The 20,194-nt window shown below is 36.8% G+C and overlaps 2 protein-coding genes and 1 non-coding gene across 5 annotated transcripts in view; 1 reads left to right on the top strand and 2 right to left on the bottom strand.

Moving 5' to 3' along the window:
• Positions 1-10,706, top strand: part of SGTB (small glutamine rich tetratricopeptide repeat co-chaperone beta) — a 47,267-nt gene extending 36,561 nt beyond the window's left edge. Inside the window, exons 6-11 of the mRNA XM_007457102.1 lie at positions 2,849-2,953; positions 7,225-7,363; positions 7,465-7,527; positions 8,216-8,253; positions 9,226-9,309; positions 10,595-10,706. Coding sequence (XP_007457164.1) covers positions 2,849-2,953; positions 7,225-7,363; positions 7,465-7,527; positions 8,216-8,253; positions 9,226-9,309; positions 10,595-10,706 — 541 coding nt within the window. The remainder of the gene's footprint in view (positions 1-2,848; positions 2,954-7,224; positions 7,364-7,464; positions 7,528-8,215; positions 8,254-9,225; positions 9,310-10,594) is intronic.
• TRNAE-UUC (transfer RNA glutamic acid (anticodon UUC)) lies at positions 4,150-4,221 on the bottom strand. The gene has a single exon. It is a non-coding gene; the product is annotated as a tRNA-Glu (tRNA).
• Positions 10,707-14,796: 4,090 nt separating the features above from the next.
• The window catches only part of TRAPPC13 (trafficking protein particle complex subunit 13), a 34,489-nt gene continuing 29,091 nt past the window's right edge, over positions 14,797-20,194 (bottom strand). The window contains exons 9-12 of one of the 3 annotated variants that reach the window (XM_007457105.1): positions 19,000-19,198; positions 17,845-17,945; positions 15,501-15,651; positions 14,797-15,375 (exon numbers count right to left, since the gene is read on the bottom strand). In XM_007457105.1, coding sequence (XP_007457167.1) covers positions 15,268-15,375; positions 15,501-15,651; positions 17,845-17,945; positions 19,000-19,198 — 559 coding nt within the window. In that variant the 3' untranslated portion in view covers positions 14,797-15,267. The remainder of the gene's footprint in view (positions 15,376-15,500; positions 15,652-17,844; positions 17,946-18,999; positions 19,199-20,194) is intronic. The other 2 variants (XM_007457104.1, XM_007457106.1) reach the window with 2 other exon arrangements.

A 20,194-nucleotide genomic window follows, 5' to 3' on the forward strand; every position in this document is an offset into this window, starting at 1 on the left:
ACCCGCGTCTCCTGCATCGGCAGGCGGACTCTCAAGCACTGCGCCACCAGGGAAGCCCTTCATTTGTTTTTGAACACTTTCTTGCTTTCTGGGAGAACAGGGTATTCCAGATTTGCCTTGTACTTCCTCTGCCCCTAGACCTGGGCTCAGCTGTTTCTTCAAGGAGCTCCTGTTCCTTTTAGTGCAGAAACCAAGATCTGATTGCAAGACCTGATCATTGCTACTGAAGTGTTACTGCTTCTAAGTCCTTTTAAAGGACAGAGCTAGGAAATATATTTTTGGAAAAGTCATCACTTTATCCAGATACCGTCAATTCATATCCAGTGTCACAGAGGTTATCCTTACTTTCCCCCATTTTATATTTGTATCTCTCTCACAAGAGAGCCTTGCTTTCCAACAGCACCAGAGTACTTACTCATTAGCTCTATCCTTCAGCTGATATTACACCACCAGTGTTATACCACAAGCAAGCCTACTAAGGAAACTTAAGGATTTCTTTGCAATTTATTTTTTACTCTTAGAATGCATCTCACTAAGGATATATACTCAGAATTCTGTGTTTGAAAGTTACTAGGTTGGCCAAAAAGTTCATTCGGGTTTTTCCATTAACATCTTATGGAAAAACCCAAACGAACTTTTTGGCCAACCCAATACTTGAATTCTTTCTTTTTGACATACAGTTAGGATCATTTGTTTCTGTTTTATTCTGTTTGAAGGTTTTCTTTTTCATCCTTTTTGAAGTGTCATTCCTGTTTCTATCCCATTTACCCCATTCCCACCCATCCTCTGGAGGATGAGAGTGAGGCTTTGAATATAGGTTTGACTTCTGAGTCATGGAAATGTTTTTCATAAAATTAAACTAAAAAGAATGTTAATAAATGATGACTTTGTATCCTTAATAATGTTCTTTGCCTTATGTCTGATATTAATGTTCCCTACACTTTGTTTTGCTTGCTTTTCAGTTTGTCTCATTGTCTTTTTCTACCCCTTTAACTTCAGCCTGTGTGTGCTTATGTTGTAGGTGATATCTTATGTATACAGTTTTAGAACCTGATGTTTATCTAGGCAACTTTGTGATTACTTACATGTTTGAATTATTTTCTGCTATCTTATATTTTGTCTTCTTCTCCCTCTCCTCTTTGTTTTTTCTTTTGCATTCTATTGTAGTGATTGTTATTTTTACTTCATTTTTTCTTTCTAATTATTTGGAAGTGATACATTCTGTATCTCTTCTTTTAATGGTCATTTTTAATGGACATTCTTGTCATCCTGTTAGTTTTTTGTTTTTTCTTTTTTATAAATTTATTTTATTTATTTCTGTTTTTGGCTGTGTTGTGTCTTTGTTGCTGCACACAGGCTTTCTCTAGTTGTGGCGAGTGGGGGCTACCCTTCCTTGCAGTGCGCGGGCTTCTCATTGCAGTGGCTTCTCCTGTTGCAGAGCCCGGCCTCTAAGCGCATGTGCTTCAGTAGTTGTGGCATGCGGGCTCAGTAGTTGTGGCTCGCAGGCTGTAGAGTGCAGGCTCAGTAGTTGTGGCGCATGGGCTTAGATGTTCCGCAGCATGTGGGATCTCCCCGGACCAGGGCTCGAACCTGTGTCCCCTGCATTGGCAGGCAGATTGTTAACCACTATACCACCAGGGAAGCCCCATCCTGTTAGTTTTGTGTTGAGTTTTCAGTCAACTAAACCCATAGCACTTTTCCACATGAACTACCAAAATGGGTTTATCGAATCATCTACTTTCATATTTATATTTTTTAACTCAAGCAAAGAAGACTATGTGTTTATTTTTTTCAAATTTTATAATCTCAGTTTGAGAAGTAGTCTCGGTCATTCGGTATAAACAAAGGTTGACAGAAAACTAGACTCACCACAACCTTTTCTTTATAGTCTGCCAGCCCTCAGCCATCACCCTTGCCCCTGCCCCAGAATCTAAGCACTATTAAGGCCAGGAATATTATTTTGATTACTGTTCTGTCCCTTATGTCTAGAAAAGTATCTGTGCATTAGCTCACCCTTAATAGATATATTAGTTGAATGTGTAAGGTAGAAATACTTATTCTGGAGAGGAAGGAATGGGGTAATGGTGGGATGGAGGGTAGGAGACATTATGGAACCTTTTAGTTTGAAGGACTTGCATGTTGAACAGTAATTCTACTTGTTTAGTATGGCCCTGAGGGTTGAGGTGAACACTACTACAGGGAAACAGAGAGCTGTATACTATCAGGATTGTGTGGAGGGGGGTAAGTAGCTTCATTGTCAAGTCCCAGTTATTTCAGGAGAGTTTTGTTAGAGGTAACTTGGATGGGTTTAAATAGTCCTTAATTGCTCTGAGATTCTGTGCTAAGTAGATGGAATACATTGCCATACTTAATTTACAGTCAGATTTAGGCACACAGGTTGTTTCATTTTTCATCTTAGACTTGTAGATGATCTTAACTTTACTAATAAAGTGATCATTTAACAGCATAACACTCTGAGTGGCCATTCACAGCAATCAGTCACTCTGTGTGCCTCCCCAGTAATCCCAAATGTCCTCGTGTTTTCAGTTTTCTGTTTGGGCAAATTAGAAAGGCAATAAGCAGGTAGATCAGTTGATCGGTTGTAGGGTTCTCATATTTATCTTTTCTATAGCAAAGCAAACTGGGGAAAGCAGATTTCCTGCATATTTTCTCTGAATTTTGTTTCTGAGTTTTCATTTGATTACAGAATTATCTTAGTTTGATTTAGATATTTACTGGGAATGATACACAAATTGGGACAAGTTAAATGTAGTTTTATTAGCACCTGGAAATCTAAATTAGTGCCTTGAATGCTCCTTATAATAAAAATCTCTTCTCTTTCTCTTAGGGCTGCTGCTCAGAGTAAATTAGGTCACTACACAGATGCAGTAAAGGATTGTGAAAAAGCAATAACGATTGATTCAAAGTACAGCAAGGCCTATGGGAGAATGGGGTAAGTTTGGGGAGAATGTTCAAAGTAGTACCAAGTAGTATCAGATATGCTGTTCTTAATGGCTTGGTTTTGAATTTCCTGCTTCATATTGTACCCTCTGAACTAATAAGAAGATAAATATAACATTCAGGTAGGAAATGACTGCAGTTTCTGACTTGGGAGAGAGATGATTAGTATATGATGAGTGGTTGGTTTTGGAGAAAATCATAACAACCATACTGAATAGACCTACTTCATATTCAAGGCTACAAATCTCAAGTAAGCACTCAGTATTTTGGCAGATAATGCTACTACACTTCCTTCTAGATTCACCTTACGACTCTCTGAGTTGACTGTTTCACACCTACTCTTTTCAAATTTCCACTGCACATTCCATGGTGACTCTCAACTTTTTACTCAATTGAAAAATAGAATGTATTTAGAAGAAAAGTGATTCATCTTCTTACTTGCAAATCTACCAGTCTACTTGCACTTGTATCTACACAGATTGCCTTTTTTCTGTTAAAATGGAAGGGTTCTTATCTAAGACTACTGCATTCATTCATGCTTGAGATCTCATTCCTTTGTACCTTCTCCAGGACTTTACACTTGTAATCATCTCCTTTATCTTCTACACCAGCTTTCCTATCTCTAACAGTGCTAATGACTGCATGTGAAAAGATCATAAAAAATCATCTGTTAGGGCTTCCCTGGTGGCGTAGTGGTTGAGAGTCCGCCTGCCAATGCAGGGGACACGGGTTCGTGCCCCGGTCCGGGAAGATCCCACATGCCGCGGAGCGGCTGGGCCCGTGAGCCATGGCCGCTGAGCCTGCGCGTCCGGAGCCTGTGCTCCGCAATGGGAGAGGCCACAGCAGTGAGAGGCCTGCGTACCATTAAAAAAAAAAAAAAAAAAAATCATCTGTTAGAACCATCTTTTACACAGCTACATCATTCCTTAGTTCCTCTTTCTCTGCAAAGACCCTAATAGTTGTCTGTGCTTGCCGTCTCGTCTTTACCATCTCTTATTCTCTCTTCAGCTCACTCCAGTAGGACATTTGTCTGTATCACTCTGTTGAGAACTTTATTCAAAGTCCCCAGTTGTCTATATTTTTCCAAGGTCAGTATTCAGTTCTGTATCCTCACCCTTCCCCATCTTTTAGTATTTGGCATGATTAACCTTTTTTTTTTTTTTGGCAGCGAGGCTTGAGGGATCTTAGTTCCCCAACCAGGGATTGAACCTGGGCCATGGCAATGAAAGTGCCAAGTCCTAATCACTGGACTGCCAGGGAATTCCCATGATTAACCTCTTTTTGAAATACTTCATTCTCTAGACTTCTGTGACACCACACTTCGTGGTTTTCCTTCTGTTTCACTGGATGCTCTTTTACAGTCTCTCTTACTCGTTCTTCCTCCTCTGCCACCTGTAAATAATGGTGTGCTTCAGGGCTCTTTCCTCTGCTGCTGCTCTTTCTCTTCTCTCTTTGATTTCACACTGTCCCATGCTTTTAAATTCCATCTACAGTCAATACTCTGTATTCATGAATACTGTATTTATGATTCACCTACTTGCTAAAATTTTTTTTGTAACTCCAAATCTGTACTCAGTATGCTTTGTGGTCATCTACAGAGTGGTGAAAAATGAGTCATCTGATGTGCAAGATCTCAGCTGAGGTCAGATAAGGCAATGCTCTACCTTTTGGTTTCAGCTCTCATGCTGTAAAATGAGTGTCCTTTTCACAGTCTATTTAGTGCTATATTTTTTGCATTTATGTGCTTTTTCTTGTTGGTTTCTCTGTTTACAGTGGCCTGCAAACATAGGCTGAAGTGTTGTCTATTGTTTTTGCATGCAAGAAGGCTGCAATGTGCCTCACCAAGAAAATACATGTGTTAGATAAGTTTTGTTCAGGCATGAGTTAGTGCACTTGGCTGTGAATCAGTGATATGTATTACATAAGGTTTATTTAAACAGAAACATACATAAATCAAGGTTATGTATTGACTGGTTGATGAAAATGTTGTTGACCAGAGGCTCACAGGAACACAACTCTTTTTTCCCCTAGAACCAACTGTTCCGTATTTGCTAATTTAGTATTTGCAGTGACCTTTTAGAGCATAATTACTATGGATAAAGAGAATCAACTGTATATGTTGATGGATCTCTTAAGTTATATGTCTGAACTCCATACTCATATATTCAGCTATTTTTATCTCTACCTAGATGTTTAATAGGCATTTTAAACTTAACATGTCCCAAACAGAACCCTTGTTCTCTTAAATCTTTCTCACCTCAGTAAATATACTGTCGTTCTACCTACCCAGTGCTCCAGTCAGAAGTCTAGGAATCATCCTTCATTCTTATTACACCTGACACATCTAATCTATCAGCAAGTCCTACGAATTCTAGTTTCTACATATTCCTTGAATTCAAGTATTGATTGCTCTCTTGCTTACAACTGTAGTCCAAATTACCATCTTGTACCTAGGCTGCTGCAATAGCTTCTTAACTGGTCTCCCTGCCTTCACTTCACTCTCCCCAGAGAAGCCAGAGTGAGCTTTCTAAAGCATAAATCACATCATGTCATTCTGTTGCAACCAGAGTAAAATCCAGACTCCAAACCATGGTCCTATAATATTCCCTGATGTCATCTCTTCCTACACTTTGTTTTCTGTGCTCCCTCCTCAACCTTTGTCCTGTTCCTTAAGCATACCAAGCTTGCAACGTTCTCAGGGCCTTGGTGCTTATTGTTGCTTCTATTTAGAATGTCTCTCCTCTAATTTTCATATGACTGCTTTCTTCTCATTGTTCAGGTCCTTTCAATATGGCTGCCTTTGAGCAGCTCCCCTATTCATTCTCTTTAAGATTACTGTTTTTTTATTTGCATGTTTATTGCTTATCCTCCCCTGTAGAATGAAACTTTCTTAAACTCAAGAACTTTTCCTTTTTCACTGAGGAATCTAAAATAGTGCCTGTTACCTAGTAGGATTCCAGTAAATATGTATTGACTTAATTAAGTGAGGACTCTGATGAAGTATCTTTCATGGTTGACTGGTAGAAAACTAATTAGCTTCTGAGATTTTTTTCTATGATTAGGCATTATATTTTATCTAGATCAGAAGTCTGTGAGATAAGTTGGCCAAGAAAGAATTGGAGTAATTTGTTAAAAATAAACTTAGGAAAAAAAATACTCTATACTGTCTCTCCATATATACCATTATTGTTTAGTTCTGGAGTAATATTCCAATAAATAAATTCTAACTAGGTGGAGGAAAACATTAAATTTAGTAACTAACTCTTTGACCTGTGCTTGGGATAATGTGTTATTGAAGTGTAAAGGTTGCCAATTTAGTTAGTTGTTTAACAATTTAGTTAGTTGTTTAACAACTAACATGTCTTATTCAGGAGTAGTTAGCTGATACCCCACAGCCTACTTTTATTTTTCATTTTTCACGGTAAATTGATATTTATTGTGGCTCAATGTCTCTGCTAAGAAGGAAGAAAGAAAGTGGGACACAGTGAAGGGCAAATCTAGTTCAGAGTTCTTGAAGTGGTTTTAGCATCATGGAGTTATATGACCACAGAATTGTTAGTCAGCTCACATCTTTCTGGAGCTTAATCATTCATAAAGCAAATTACTTCACATATTAGGCTTAAAAATGCAAGGGTATGTAAGGTTCATTTCTAATCATTAAGTTCTTTTAAAAAATTATTTTTATTAAAGTATAGTTGATTTACAGTGTTGTGTTAGTTTCAGGTGTACAACAAAGTGATTCAGTTATACATACATACATATCTATTTTTTTTCAGATTCTTTTCCCTTTCTAATCATTAAGTTCTTGATTCATGTAGGACAGCTGAGGTTGTCACCAAGGAGAATGGAGAGAGTCCAGACTTACAGAATCTTGGAATTAGAAGGAAGTGATACTCTTGTTAGCCATAGTACGGTTGACCCTTGAACAATGTGGGTGTTAGGGGTGCCGACCCTCTGCGCTCAAAAATCTGTGTATAACTTATAGGCAACCCTTTGTACCCGCAGTTCCTCCACGTCTGTGGTTCCTCTGTATTTGCAGGTTTAACCAATCTCAGATCGTGTAGTACTTCTATATTTACTATTGAAAAAACTCCGTGTATAAGTGGACCCATGCTGTTCAAGCCCTTGTTGTTCAGGGGTCAACTGTACAATGAATAAATTAAGTGTAATCTGGATTCAAATTGAGTACAAGATAGATGTTTGAATACATTTGTGGTGTCTTGATGTTCTTTAATCATATATCTTACACTGTATTCTTTTCAGGCTGGCCCTCACTGCCATGAATAAATTTGAAGAAGCAGTTACAAGTTATCAGAAGGCATTAGATCTTGATCCTGAAAATGATTCCTATAAGTCAAATCTGAAAATAGCAGAACAGAAGTTAAGAGAGGTATCTAGTCCTGTAAGTTACTAATGCCAAATGAGTGAAATATTTTGTCATTCACAATTTATTGTAATCATATTGTAGTGTTTAGATAATTTTCATATATAATTGTTTTACAGACAGGAACTGGATTGAGTTTTGACATGGCCAGCTTAATAAATAATCCAGCCTTCATTAGTATGGTGAGTATATTTCCTTCTCTGCTTTGCTGGCTCTATTTTCCATTAGAACTATATAGTTCCAAACTTTTTAGAAACAAGTAAGAGAGCTTTTGTGATGGCGGTGGTAGGAGAGTGGTGATATAAAGCTATGGCTGAGGTTTTAACCTGCCCCTATACTGCTCCGTGAAAAAGCCATGGGTGGACTTCAGGAAGCCCATGGATTCCCTGGAATTGTAGATGAAAATTTGTGTACATGTGGACACGTGCATTTTTCTAGGGAGAGAACCATATTTTTCATCAGATTGGCAAAAGGGTCTGCAAATCTACAAAAGGTTAAAAACCACCCTCTTACATGAAAGTGACCCTAGGAAGGTCTAGTAATCAGACTTCTAATAGGATTTTGGCTATTGTGGTTTCCTAAGCTCTTTTGGCTTTATTGATCTGATAGTAGGAAGTAAACTGCTGTCAATATCCTTAGTTTATAGCGTTTGTAATCTCTTTATTCTTGCGATGTATTTTTAATACCAATTTTTCCTAGTACCTTCTCTTTTTTACATTCCCACTCACTTTGTATAGCACACTAAAACTCTACAAAATGTTTACACATGGTTTAGCTTTCACTCCTCTGCTTAAAAGAAAAAAGAAATCCTTGTTAAAGATCCCTAAATATTAACTGCCTTTAACGGGAGATGCCATTTTTCAATTCTAGGCAGCAAGTTTAATGCAGAATCCTCAAGTTCAACAGCTGTAAGTATATAGAAAGAGCATATTACGTTTCTCCCTTCCACTTGCCAGCCTCCTAATTTGAGCACAGTAGCTCCAAAATGATAAAACTGGCCCAAATGCCAGTCAGTTGGAACTTAAAGCCACACCTGGCCTAACCTACACAATGTGGGTATATCTACCTGCTTTTCCTTGGCCGGTATCCTACTTGTTAAGAATATATGCCAATTCTTTTTAAGTGCTTTGACTCAGAAAAGAATAATAGACCATCAGTACTAGGGGTTATTTAGGTTTATAAGACTGGGTTTCCACTTGATATGCATAATGATTTCTGGGTTCTTATTGTGAAGGGTAGGCAAAGATGCCAAAAGCTGACTGACTCCACACAGGGTTGCCTTTTTTTTTTTTTTTTTTTTTATGTCACATTTAGTTTTGGCTGCGTTGGGTCTTCGTTGCTGCGCACGGGCTTTCTCTAGTTGTGGTGAGCAGGGGCTACTCTTCTTTGTGGTGCACAGGCTTCTCATTGTGGTGGCTTCTCTTGTCGTGGAGCACAGGCTCTAGGCACACGGGCTTCAGTAGTTGCAGCAGGCGGGCTCAGTAGTTGTAGCCCACAGGCCTTAGAGTGCGCAGGCTTCAGTAGTTGTGGCACGTGGGCTCAGTAGTTGCAGTGTGTGGGCTCTAGGGTGTGCGGGCTTCAGTAGTTGTGGCTTGCAGGCTCTAGAGCACAGGCTCAGTAGTTGTGGTGCACGGGCTTAGAGATCCCTGGCATGTGGGATCTTTCCAGACCAGGGCTCGAACCAGTGTCTCCTGCATTGGCAGGCAGATTCTTAACCACTGTGCCACCAGGGAAGTCCTGCCTTTTTTAAAAAAATTAACATTCTAAAAACATCAATCAGTGAACCAATTTTTAAAAATACACTAATTTATTCCAGCAAAAAAAAAAATATATATATATATATATGCCAATTTGAGTGATATATCTCTTGCCTACTCTAGAATGTCAGGAATGATGACAAATGCTATTGGGGGACCTGCTGCTGGAGTTGGGGGCCTAACTGACCTGTCTAGCCTCATCCAAGCGTAAGTTTATTTAAAATAGAAATAGTAAAAAAGTATTTTATATTTTACAGTTTGTCTCTAAGGTAAGGGGACCAAGGCTTTCTCTTTAAATTTTTATCTTTTACTGTTAGTATCAGTTACCTCATTAGTTATTAAATTTGAAAGTGGTTCATAAATTGAAATTTTCAGACTGAAGGGTAGGAATCCAGAAGATCTGGATCCAAGAAAAACTTTTTCAGCAGACTTGAATAGCTACTCAAGGATATATATGAATGTGAAATATAAACTTAAAGTAGGCATGAATTTAGGTACGCGTATATATTTAAAAATCATATATTGCATATATTAGTGTTCAGACAACTTAGGCAGCTGTTTTATTCAAACTCTGCAGTGCACTTCATTGCTAAAGGAACTTGTTTCATCTTCTCATTACTTGAACACATTACCTCCACCTCCATCCAAGTTGCGTAAATTCTGTGCTTTTTGAGTCTGTGTGACGCTGTCACTGGAATTATATGAAGCAACAAGTATCATTTTCTGTTTGTGATCACAGCTATGTAAACTCACTTGAAATATGGCATTTTTAGAGTGATCTTTAAGTGGCATGATTATAGTGATACCTAACACTTGCAGTTGGGAAGCACACACTCAGGAATTTGGATTAAATTTCTTTGCCTTTCCAAAAATCAGTTCTGTTGGGTGACTTCATAAGCATCCCAAAATGGGTGTGACACCTGTTGTATGAGAGACTAAGACTTGACTACAAGAACAAATACCCTGCATTATATTTGTGCACATACAATAAAAGCATACACTTTTTAGCCCTTTATTTACCTGTAGTTAAGCACTGGGTTGGGGGTGGATTTCACTCAATTCAGGAACTCACTTTTTTTTTTTTTTGTGGTACGTGGGCCTCTCACTGTCGTGGCCTCTCCCGTTGCGGAGCACAGGCTCCGGACGCGCAGGCTCAGCGGCCATGGCTCACGGGACCAGCCGCTCCGCGGCATGTGGGATCTTCCTGGACTGGGGCACGAACCCGCTCTCAACCACTGCGCCACCAGGGAAGCCCCAGGAACTCACTTTTTAGCTTGGGTGTTTCATTTCTCATGAAGAACACTGCACTGTAGTAATACTATATGGAGACACTAGTAAACTTGCAGATACTAAAGTCATGAATCTAAAACTTGCTTTAATAGAAAAAGTTCCCCTTGGGTAGTACGGTACCACATCTTCTGCAGTTCTTTTTGCATTGGTATTGTGTGACTGGAAATTCCCTAATTCATATGACTTTGCCTCTTTACTACAGGGGACAGCAGTTTGCTCAGCAGATACAGCAGCAGAATCCTGAACTTATAGAGCAACTTAGAAATCACATCCGGAGCAGGTCATTCAGCAGCAGTACTGAAGAACATTCCTGACTTGACCAGGGGCCCTAGCCCAGAATGCAAATGGGGATGGCTCTGAAGTGTTTGCTGTAGATAGTGGCCAAAACAAAAACAAACCTAAAAAATAAATCTGTCTAGACAATAGGTGTATCACAAACAGACTTGAACATAACATGATTCCTTTGTAAATGAGTGATCATCAGTAGCCTTGTTAAGTGCCAGTACAGCACTTAACTGGACAGGGTTCCATTTTCAAATCTTCATCATATTTGTATACTAGATTTAATAGCAGAGTATATTTATTGAACAGTAAGGCTGTTTACTGGTGAATTCTCTAGCACCAAATTCCTGTAGGCAAACTTTCTGAAAGGGGAGATGACTAAGAGGAAAGGTTTCTCATGCTGATTTAGGGGAAATATACTTGCCACTGAGCAACATCTCTAGAGAGAAGAAATTCGTTACTGGGTTTAGCTTTGATAGTGCAATCAGTAATGAATAGATGATATGATAATGGACCAGTACTATCTTTAATGCTGCTTGTTCTGTTGGGTGATGAAATCTTAAGAGTTGGTGGAAAGCAGTATTCAGTGTTGTTTAGAAAAGCAAAAAATAGATGCTGTGAATGTATAGAAAGTGAATGTAGGGTGCTCAGGTTTTTTGCGTAGTTCTTAACTAATCTTGCCTACAGTTTGGTATTGATAACATTAGCATGGCCACTTATGCTAAGTATGTAATAAAATACATTTAGAAACCCTTAATGATACTGGTTAGGTCAGTTGTGTAACTATTCAGTTTAATTAGCACAATTTCCCCAGTGGTGACCTTACCATGGAAACTCTCAAATATATCTACATTTAAATAAACCAATGGCTTGGCCCTTAAGGATTTTCTAGGTGGCATTTAATTATGTGCCTGTAAACACTGATTTTTTTAAACTCTAATTATTTGATAGGTTACAAAAAGCATCTATCACTATCACTGCTTGTTCATGTTAATCCTCTGCTATAATTTGGCTTGGCATGTCGCTTTTATGCTTAACCTTAATTTGATGTAGCTTAAACGTAACAGGGGACTTGAAATATTTTATTGAAATTAGAATACATATTAGTGGAGAGATGTGGCACTAAGTATTAGTGGAATGGCTTTAACTATAGTGATGGATGAGACTGTTCTAATTCCAACTGGAATTTCTTTGGTTTGTTATTAAGAAATTGATAAGGTTGGCGGACACATAAATTTCACAAGTGTTGTGAGAGAAAACTGAAATAGAAAGTAATATAAAATTAAATCAGTAATACCAATGATGATCAGGGCTTTACTATAACTGTTCTCCTCAAAAGGCTAATTACTTGGTATTTTGAAGTTTAAAAGCCAACTTTCCCTTTTTTTCCTTTGTGAGATTAGAACAGTGGTTCTATAATTTCACTGTAAGAGTCACCTGGGGATTTGTTAAAAATGCAGATTCAGGGGCACACTTTTCAATTTTTATTTAGTAGGTCCTGTAATGAGGTCTGGGAATCACCATTTCAAATAGCACACCAAGTGGTTCTGATGTAGGTCCAAAGGACTCTTAATTTAATGCAACACTAGGTTAGAGATTTCTCTCTTTTAGGCCAGCAGACACCTAACTGCCTGGGTTCAGGCTACAAGGAAGAGCTACATGAACCTACAGTTCTGGTCAGAGCAGAGCGGGACTTAAATCTAAGCTAAGCCTTCTGAATTAAGTCTCCTATATTGCATCTAAATCAACTTAATTTTTCATGAAGTTAAATTCAGATCCTGGTGTTCAAATGTTACACAGAATAAAGTACTAACTAATCATAGGAAAGTGATGACTGTGAAAAAAAAGCAAAGTTGATCCTTAATTAAAAGTCACTCTTGGGAATTCCCTGGCAGTCCAGTGGTTAAGGCTCGGTGCTTTCACTGCTGAGGGCCCAGGTTCAAATCCCTGGTCAGGGTATTAAGATCCCACAAGCTGTGTGGCACGGCCAAAAAACCCCCCCAAAACACTCTTATCCAGTGTTGAGTAAGAAAAGGTTCCTAGCATAACTATCTTGAGCATATTAAAAATGCTTTCAAGTAAGTAAAACTGGTAAGCCTCTGACTGACTAGGAAAATAGGGAAAATATGAATCAACAAGTATCAGAAGTGAAAGAGGGGATATCACTGCTGACCCTGTAGACATTAAAAAGATTATTAGAAAATACTATGACCAACTTTACATCCATGTATTTAACAACTTAGATGAAACAAATTTCTTGTAAGATACAAACTACCAAAGCTCACTAAATAAAGATATCCTCCAGAAAAGAAAGATACAGGTCCAGTTTCAATGGTGAATTCTACCAAACACTTAATACCAATTCTACACAATCTCTTACAGAAAACAGAAGAGGAAACACTTCCCAACTCATTTTATTTCACCGTTACTTTGATACCAAAATTGAAAACATTATAAGAAAAAACAGTTTAAAACAAATGTTTTGATTTACTAATATCTGTAGTTAAGGTAGCCATTCTTTTTACATGAAGTAATATGGATTGGTGTATTCCATTTCATCCTTCTAGTTTCTTTCTTTTGTAATATACCATCCATAACAAATTAAACCTAGATAATCTGCCCACTTACCTGGATTTCCATTCTATTCAAGCCATTTTTGCTTTTTAAGTACTTTCATCACTTTGGAATTACTGCATTACACGCTATTGCAAGAAGGTTTTGTGTAGCTGTATTGTGTTAGCTACTCTTAAAATGATAAACAGTGCTCCAAAAGTTACTTTGCTTGTCTGAAACAAGAGAGCATTAAAGTAAATCTTTATATACATTCTACTTAGGAATAACTGACTTCCATTAACCACTTTTCATTATAGTAGCTGTAGCTGTTATGATGCTATGTAAAATTTACAATGTCCTTTTTACGCAAATGACATTTCCACTTAATGTACCAAATTGTTTAGCTAATTTTTATAACATGGTTTAAACAGATCCTTTCTAAGATGACATTTTCTAACCTTTACTTAAAGAAGGAACATTATGTGTCTAGGTATTGCTTATAAAAGGAGTCTTTGTAATTATAAGTCAAATTATATAGCAGATTCCAAATGACCATTGTATGTTACTTTTAAAATTTGAAACAGAACGTTCAGTCATGAGAAGATGCTTGAAAAGTTATCGCAGTACCCAGTGCAGTGGCTATAAAGTCTTATTTCATCATTTAATCAATTGTACTCATTTTGGAGGAAACACAGACTTCAATTTTATACTGCTTGCACTTTATTTTGCACAGACATTTCATTGATTACCTCTCCAATTTAAGGGCAAATCTCATTCTGAATATAGCTTTCATTTTGGACCAAACAGTTTGTCATGGCAATAAATAATTATGCATTTAAGGAAAACCAACTTTTGTATTTGACTTTATGCACTCTTACGTGTAAGCAATTATATATACATCCTTGAATTTCAACTTAGCAAAATAAGTTTTTATTTAACAGTATTAGCTTTTGTTTTCAAAATATTGAAACTTTTATTACATTCATGTTGTAAAGTTGTTTATAGTCTTAACTTTCTCATTGTTTTGTATATGGCATAAGTAAATTAGTGTGATTACATGCAGAGATAGAAAGTTTTGTAATATTAATACATGATGTAGAGTTCAAAAGCAAATACCAGAAGCTGGAAATCCTTTAATTATGCCTTATGAAAATAAGTGGCTTATTTTTCAGTGGGGAAAAAAAAAACAGGACTTGTTTGGCTTAGAATTAGAAAATTATCAGACTTCTTAGTTAACAGAGTAATCAACAATTTAAGAAATAAAACCAATTCTGATCTGCTGTTAGTAACTGAAACTTAGACATGTGTGTTTGTATGTATGTACACACAAACACAGATACCAATACAATAATTTTGAAAACAACTAGGAAAACTCATATTGTGTTAGCACATACAAGATTACATGAGGACCACCCCAGTTATTTTAAACTTTTTTTATTGACTGAGGGAAAAAACTGGGGTTAACGGAAATACTTCTAAGTAAAGTATGATAAGAATTCTAAAGTTTTAAGAAACAACTGTATCTTCTAGATTGAGGTCAGCAAACTACGGCCTGCAGACCAAATCTGGCCAGCTGTCTGTTTTTGTAAACGCTGCTGTGCAATTTTTGCCTACTGGCTGCTTTTGCATTACAACAGCAGAGTTGAGCATTTTCAATAGAAATCACATGGACTGCAAGGTCTAAAATATGTAGTATCTGGCCCTTTACATGAAAAGTTTGCTGACCATTATTCAAGATACCTGCTAGGGACAAATGGCCTCAAATATAGAGCTTTTGGAGAACAAAGTCCAATGGTCATTTAAAATGAAACAAAATAGCATATGTGTGGAAAATATACAAATGTTCATCTAGACTGTAACTCACAAGATAAAATCAGTACATGGTTCTTTTCAAACATTTAATATTTTAACTGTTTTACAGGAAAGAAATTTAAATAATATATACTTATTTCTACTGTTGACTTGATCATTTTACAGAAGTGACAAAAATACAGAAAGTTCTGGGAAACTCAATGACAAGCATAACATTGGAAATTTTCTTCAGCTTTCCACTTTAATGGCCGAAGATACCACGCAGACTTGTGCGATATCATCATATTCATATGTTCTCTTTAAGAACGTGTCTGTTAGTCTTAAGCCGGAGACACTCTATTGAGAGAAAAATATAGACCTAAGTTTTCATTCATTGGTAATGACCAGAGAAAGAATGGATATAATAAATGACTATGGATTAATAGCCCCCAAATACCAAAATTACTGAAAAGAGAGCATACTTGCAGTCCCTGTACTGAAGACAGTAGAGTGAGGGCAAGGCAGAGAGAGGAACTTGGATGGAGCTTTCCAAGCTGTCTTCCTGAAATGCCACACCAGTGGATAGAACTGGTATTGCACATTTCCAACACAAGATCCATCGTCCTTTCACTGCTGGAGGAATCAGAAAAACAGGAATAAATCTTGTTCCTTTCACAAAGAGGTATTGCAATAATTCTTCCACTATTGTGGGTGAATTTCTTTTCTGGGTGTCCAACAGAAAACAAGGAACAAATGAAAATCTATCATATTTTTATTTCACTTAAGGTAGAATCAGGAAAATGAAAGGAGGTGGTGTCTTCTGGGATTTACAGTGACACTGACTAATCTGCCTGTCTGGATGTAGGCTTTCTGGTTCTGTTATTGAACACTGGCTCCCTGGTGCTGATCTGTTAACAGTTTTGCCATTTCTCTGGAAGACTTCCAGACATCTGCGTCTAATCTTGTTGCTATGCATCCTTCCTATTTCTGTAGGGCACTCTACAGGAAAGAAAAAGATAAACTGAGTCTGGCCCAGTGCTTTTTCTATTTAATCTATGTTCCTTTACCATGCAGATAACATAGATAATGGCAAGATTTGTAAGTAAAACTATTCAGATGTTCAATTAATACAAAAAGACTACCTCTGCTTATAATTGATACCACCAGTTCAACTTAAGCTAAAAAAAAAAAACTTTTAATGAAAGTATGCACATTGTTTTTAAAAACAAAACCAAAACCAAAAGGCTCATAATGAAAACGGTCTGCTGCTCTACCACCATTCATGACTTGCTTTCAACTCTTTAAAGCTATTTTTTTCTCCTTGGAGTTGGCTCCACATTTTAAATACTTATTTAATTTTAAACTCAAACTTGATTTTTAGACATGTTGATTTAATGATATTTAGCTTTTATATGTCTCCATCTCCCGCCCCCGCCAAATTTGAAATGTTCACTGTGTGCCACAGACCAGTTTAGGTGCAATGCATGAATTTTCTCGTTACGTTTCACAAAACTCCGGTAAGTGTATGTTGTGTGCATGTGTCTTTGTGTGTTGGGGGGAGTCGAAATCCCATTTTTATAGATGAGGAAACTGAATATCTAAGAAACAAGTGCTTTTTAGAAAACTTACTTGAATTGCCAAAAGGTAAAGTGAATACCCAAATAAACTTCTTTATTACAGCACTTTGTCATTTGGTCAATAACTGATTTGTTATAACTCAAAAATGCAAAACAAACCAAAAATCCAAAAGCACACCCTATATGCACAGGGTCTTTATCCTGTGTGTGTTGTCTACTGAGCTCCTATGATGTGGCAGGCACTGCATTTATAATGCTGGGTAAGACATGATCCCTTTTCTTGAATTATTCACAATTCAGTGAGGAAGAGACTAACAATTATAGCAATATATTAATACCACTAAAAAACTATATTACAATTTGCTATGACAGAGAAAAGGATGATTGTGCACGGGAGGGTCTAGGAAGCTTCACAGGGGAAGTAGTTATTTTTGTAATTCTGAAGGATGAATACTTCTTATCTCCCTAATATCATAAAGTTGTAAGGGATATAGAATTAAAAAGGATTATACATTTGGACTAAGAGGATAGGGATTCATCATTGCAATATTATCAAAATGCCCCAATTAATAATACATACCAAGTAGTAATACAAGTAATAGAAAAGTGATAGGACTGGGATTTAATCCTAGGTTTTTCTGGCTTCAAAGCCCTGTGCTCTTTGCTTCGCAATAGCCAGATTATACTCTATTAAAGCCCTGTTTTCCAATCTATGGTTATCCCCTATATTAAATTCATAACCACTTCTAACTTTCTTAATACTTAAGATACAGGTCAGGTATAAGTATGGCTCAGAAAAATCTATCTTATTACAGTAACTCTATAATGTATTATTCTATAAGAAACTGCTAGTTCATGTTTTAGTAATCTGAAGTGTGTAAATGAGGAAAAGAACATGGACTTTGAAGTCAAATACACCCGGTATCAGATTCTGATCCCATCTTTTCTAGCTCTCTGAGGGTGAATAAGCCACGTCCTCTGAATTGGCTTTCTCTTGCAAAGAATGTGAATAATTAATACCTACCTCATAGGTACGGAAACAAAATACAAAAAATGCCTAATACAGTAGGACCTCTAAAATATGTAATATACAGCTACCAGATGAAGAACTTTACAGTATTCAATGTCAACATCAGAGAAGACTATACGGAAAGAGGAAACTTAAAAGTAGGTAGCATATTTAAAAGTTTTTAAATTCTCTCAAGTAGGTGAGGAAGAAAGGACATCCATCCACAAATACTGGCATTACCTGCAGTTTGTTATTTTACAAGTAATATGAAAAGGTTCTTCTAGGTTTACAGTATCTGGGATTGCCTCCAAAGACAACCTAACATCTCCATAACCTGGAGCCTAAGAGAAAAAGCAATACAGTTAACATACATCTATTACAAAACCTTTCCATTTTAGTGAGGGTACCACAGTCATTCTAACTGCTTTTGCTGCTACTGCCTACAGAATAGCACTACAGACCCCGACTGTTTTTGTTATAATTACTCCATGTTTAGTAGAGTTAAAATGAATCTCACAGGTAAATAGTAAAGGAATTTCAGGGGGTCTGATCTTAAAGGGATACTTTCCAAAGATACTGTAGCTTATACATACGTAACTCTTCATAGGTAAAACAGGAAAAGGAAGGTCACTGAAATGATCCAAGAAGAAAATCATGTCTGTTCACAAGACACACTGGCAGGGACAGACAACAGAATCAAAGTGCCATGGCAGGATGATAGCTAATGGCTATATTTAAAAATAGGCCCAGTGATAATCTCTCTCTTTTTTTTTCAATTTTTACCTCTAACAGTAAAAGAAAAGTAAATTTTAGAATACATCACAGTAGGTGATATTCAGTATAAACAGATGATTCTGTAGTATATTCTCACTAGCACAAGAAAAAGAAGGCTGGTAGCTTATCCATACTCTCGGAGTAGAAATTAGGTAAAATATCCAACCTATGTTTTCAAGATAATTTGAGTGGGACTCACCTGAGTTTCAGATGACCCACATTTTACATATCTTTAAAAAAGGTATGAACTGAGTAGATAAATGTAGTATAAGTCCAAGAGTTCCAAGACATTGCAAGAAAAGAAAACTTTAATATAGTGGAAGTCAGATAACGGTGAGGACAAATTACCACAGGAGGAAACAATTGATACGCATTTATTTTAATTTGGTAAAGTAAAAAACCATGTATAATGCATAAATTAACATTTGAAAATTTTCCATTCATATCAATACCAATTTTCCACCTAGATATCAGTGAAATTATTAGTCTTTTATTCTCCAGTAATATCAATGTCTTTTATAGTGCTCTGATTTTTAGTGACAGACCTAGGAAAATTTAAGTTGTTCTAACTATCTGCACACCACACACCAAAACCCCCATCAGTGTTTCTTCTAGACTCACCATTCTTTGAAGTTGGCTAGTCTGTAATCTTCCCCTTTCACCTAGATTTGTTTTCCATACTATATCCAATTTTCCAATTACCGTTACTCCCTTAATGATGCCTGCTTTTTCTGCAAACTCCTTCTTGGGTTTTAGGCAGTACAAGTACTGGCGTGTATCCATTGGCTGCAGATATGCTCTTGACCCAAATGTAGTTACACTGTGGGGTGGAGATAGAGATGGAAAAAATTCTCTAGAACCTTTTAGAAGAAAAACCATAGCTGCGACTGTTCCTTTGGACAGGAACTGAACAATTTACCATCCAAAGATCCAGAATACAACAGGTTGGTGGTTTCAACACAATGAAAAGGACTTGTACTAAGAGGACTTATTTTTCTTTATTTTTTTTCAGTTGATATGGAAAATCTTGAGATTCTTTATAATATAATGCAATATATTGCCTGAAGCATTGGATATACATAGATTAACTGAAAAAAAACAATAGAAATCAGAACCTTAAGTATCCTGTCTCTTCTCTAAAATTATGAAAGCAAATAGTTTAGAATAAAAAGAAACATACCATTCTAAACTAATGATTTTTCAAAATTAATTAAAAGATCAGGAAAAGAGTGGAAAATTATTGTTTTCCTCTGTGGGGGTATGAGAGGCTATGAACTTTACTATAAGCCCCATAATAAGTAAAAGTAAATTTTTCATTCTTGATTATTAAAATCAGGTACTTTCTCCAGCTATTACCTTCTTATCCATATTAATATCAACCCTACATTTATTTATTCTTCTTTTTCTAAATTACCTATAAAGATGTGTATTTCATTTTCATGAAAAATTAAATCATCTATTCCTATCCTCACTCCTTTTGATGTTAAGAGAATACTCCTTAAAACTCACTGCTTACTCTTACCCCTTCTAACTTCTCCATCATTTCTTCCCATGCCTCAGTTTTATCATTTGTAGGATAAGGATGAAATGTTCCATATTTATCTCACTGAACTGTTATAAAAATTTAAAAAAATAAGTGCTTCAAGTACAAATGGCTAGGATCTTATTTTCACATGAAGGGAGGGCTGAACAGGTGGACCACAGAGTTTTAGAGCAGTGAAACTATTTTATATCCTACAGTCAGGATGGCTACGTGTCACCACATTTGTCAAAACCCACAGAATGCACAACACAAAGAGTGAACCCTAATGTAAAC

Source organism: Lipotes vexillifer, unplaced genomic scaffold (genome assembly GCF_000442215.2).
Source record: "Lipotes vexillifer unplaced genomic scaffold, Lipotes_vexillifer_v1.1 scaffold241, whole genome shotgun sequence".
NCBI lineage: Eukaryota > Metazoa > Chordata > Mammalia > Artiodactyla > Lipotidae > Lipotes > Lipotes vexillifer.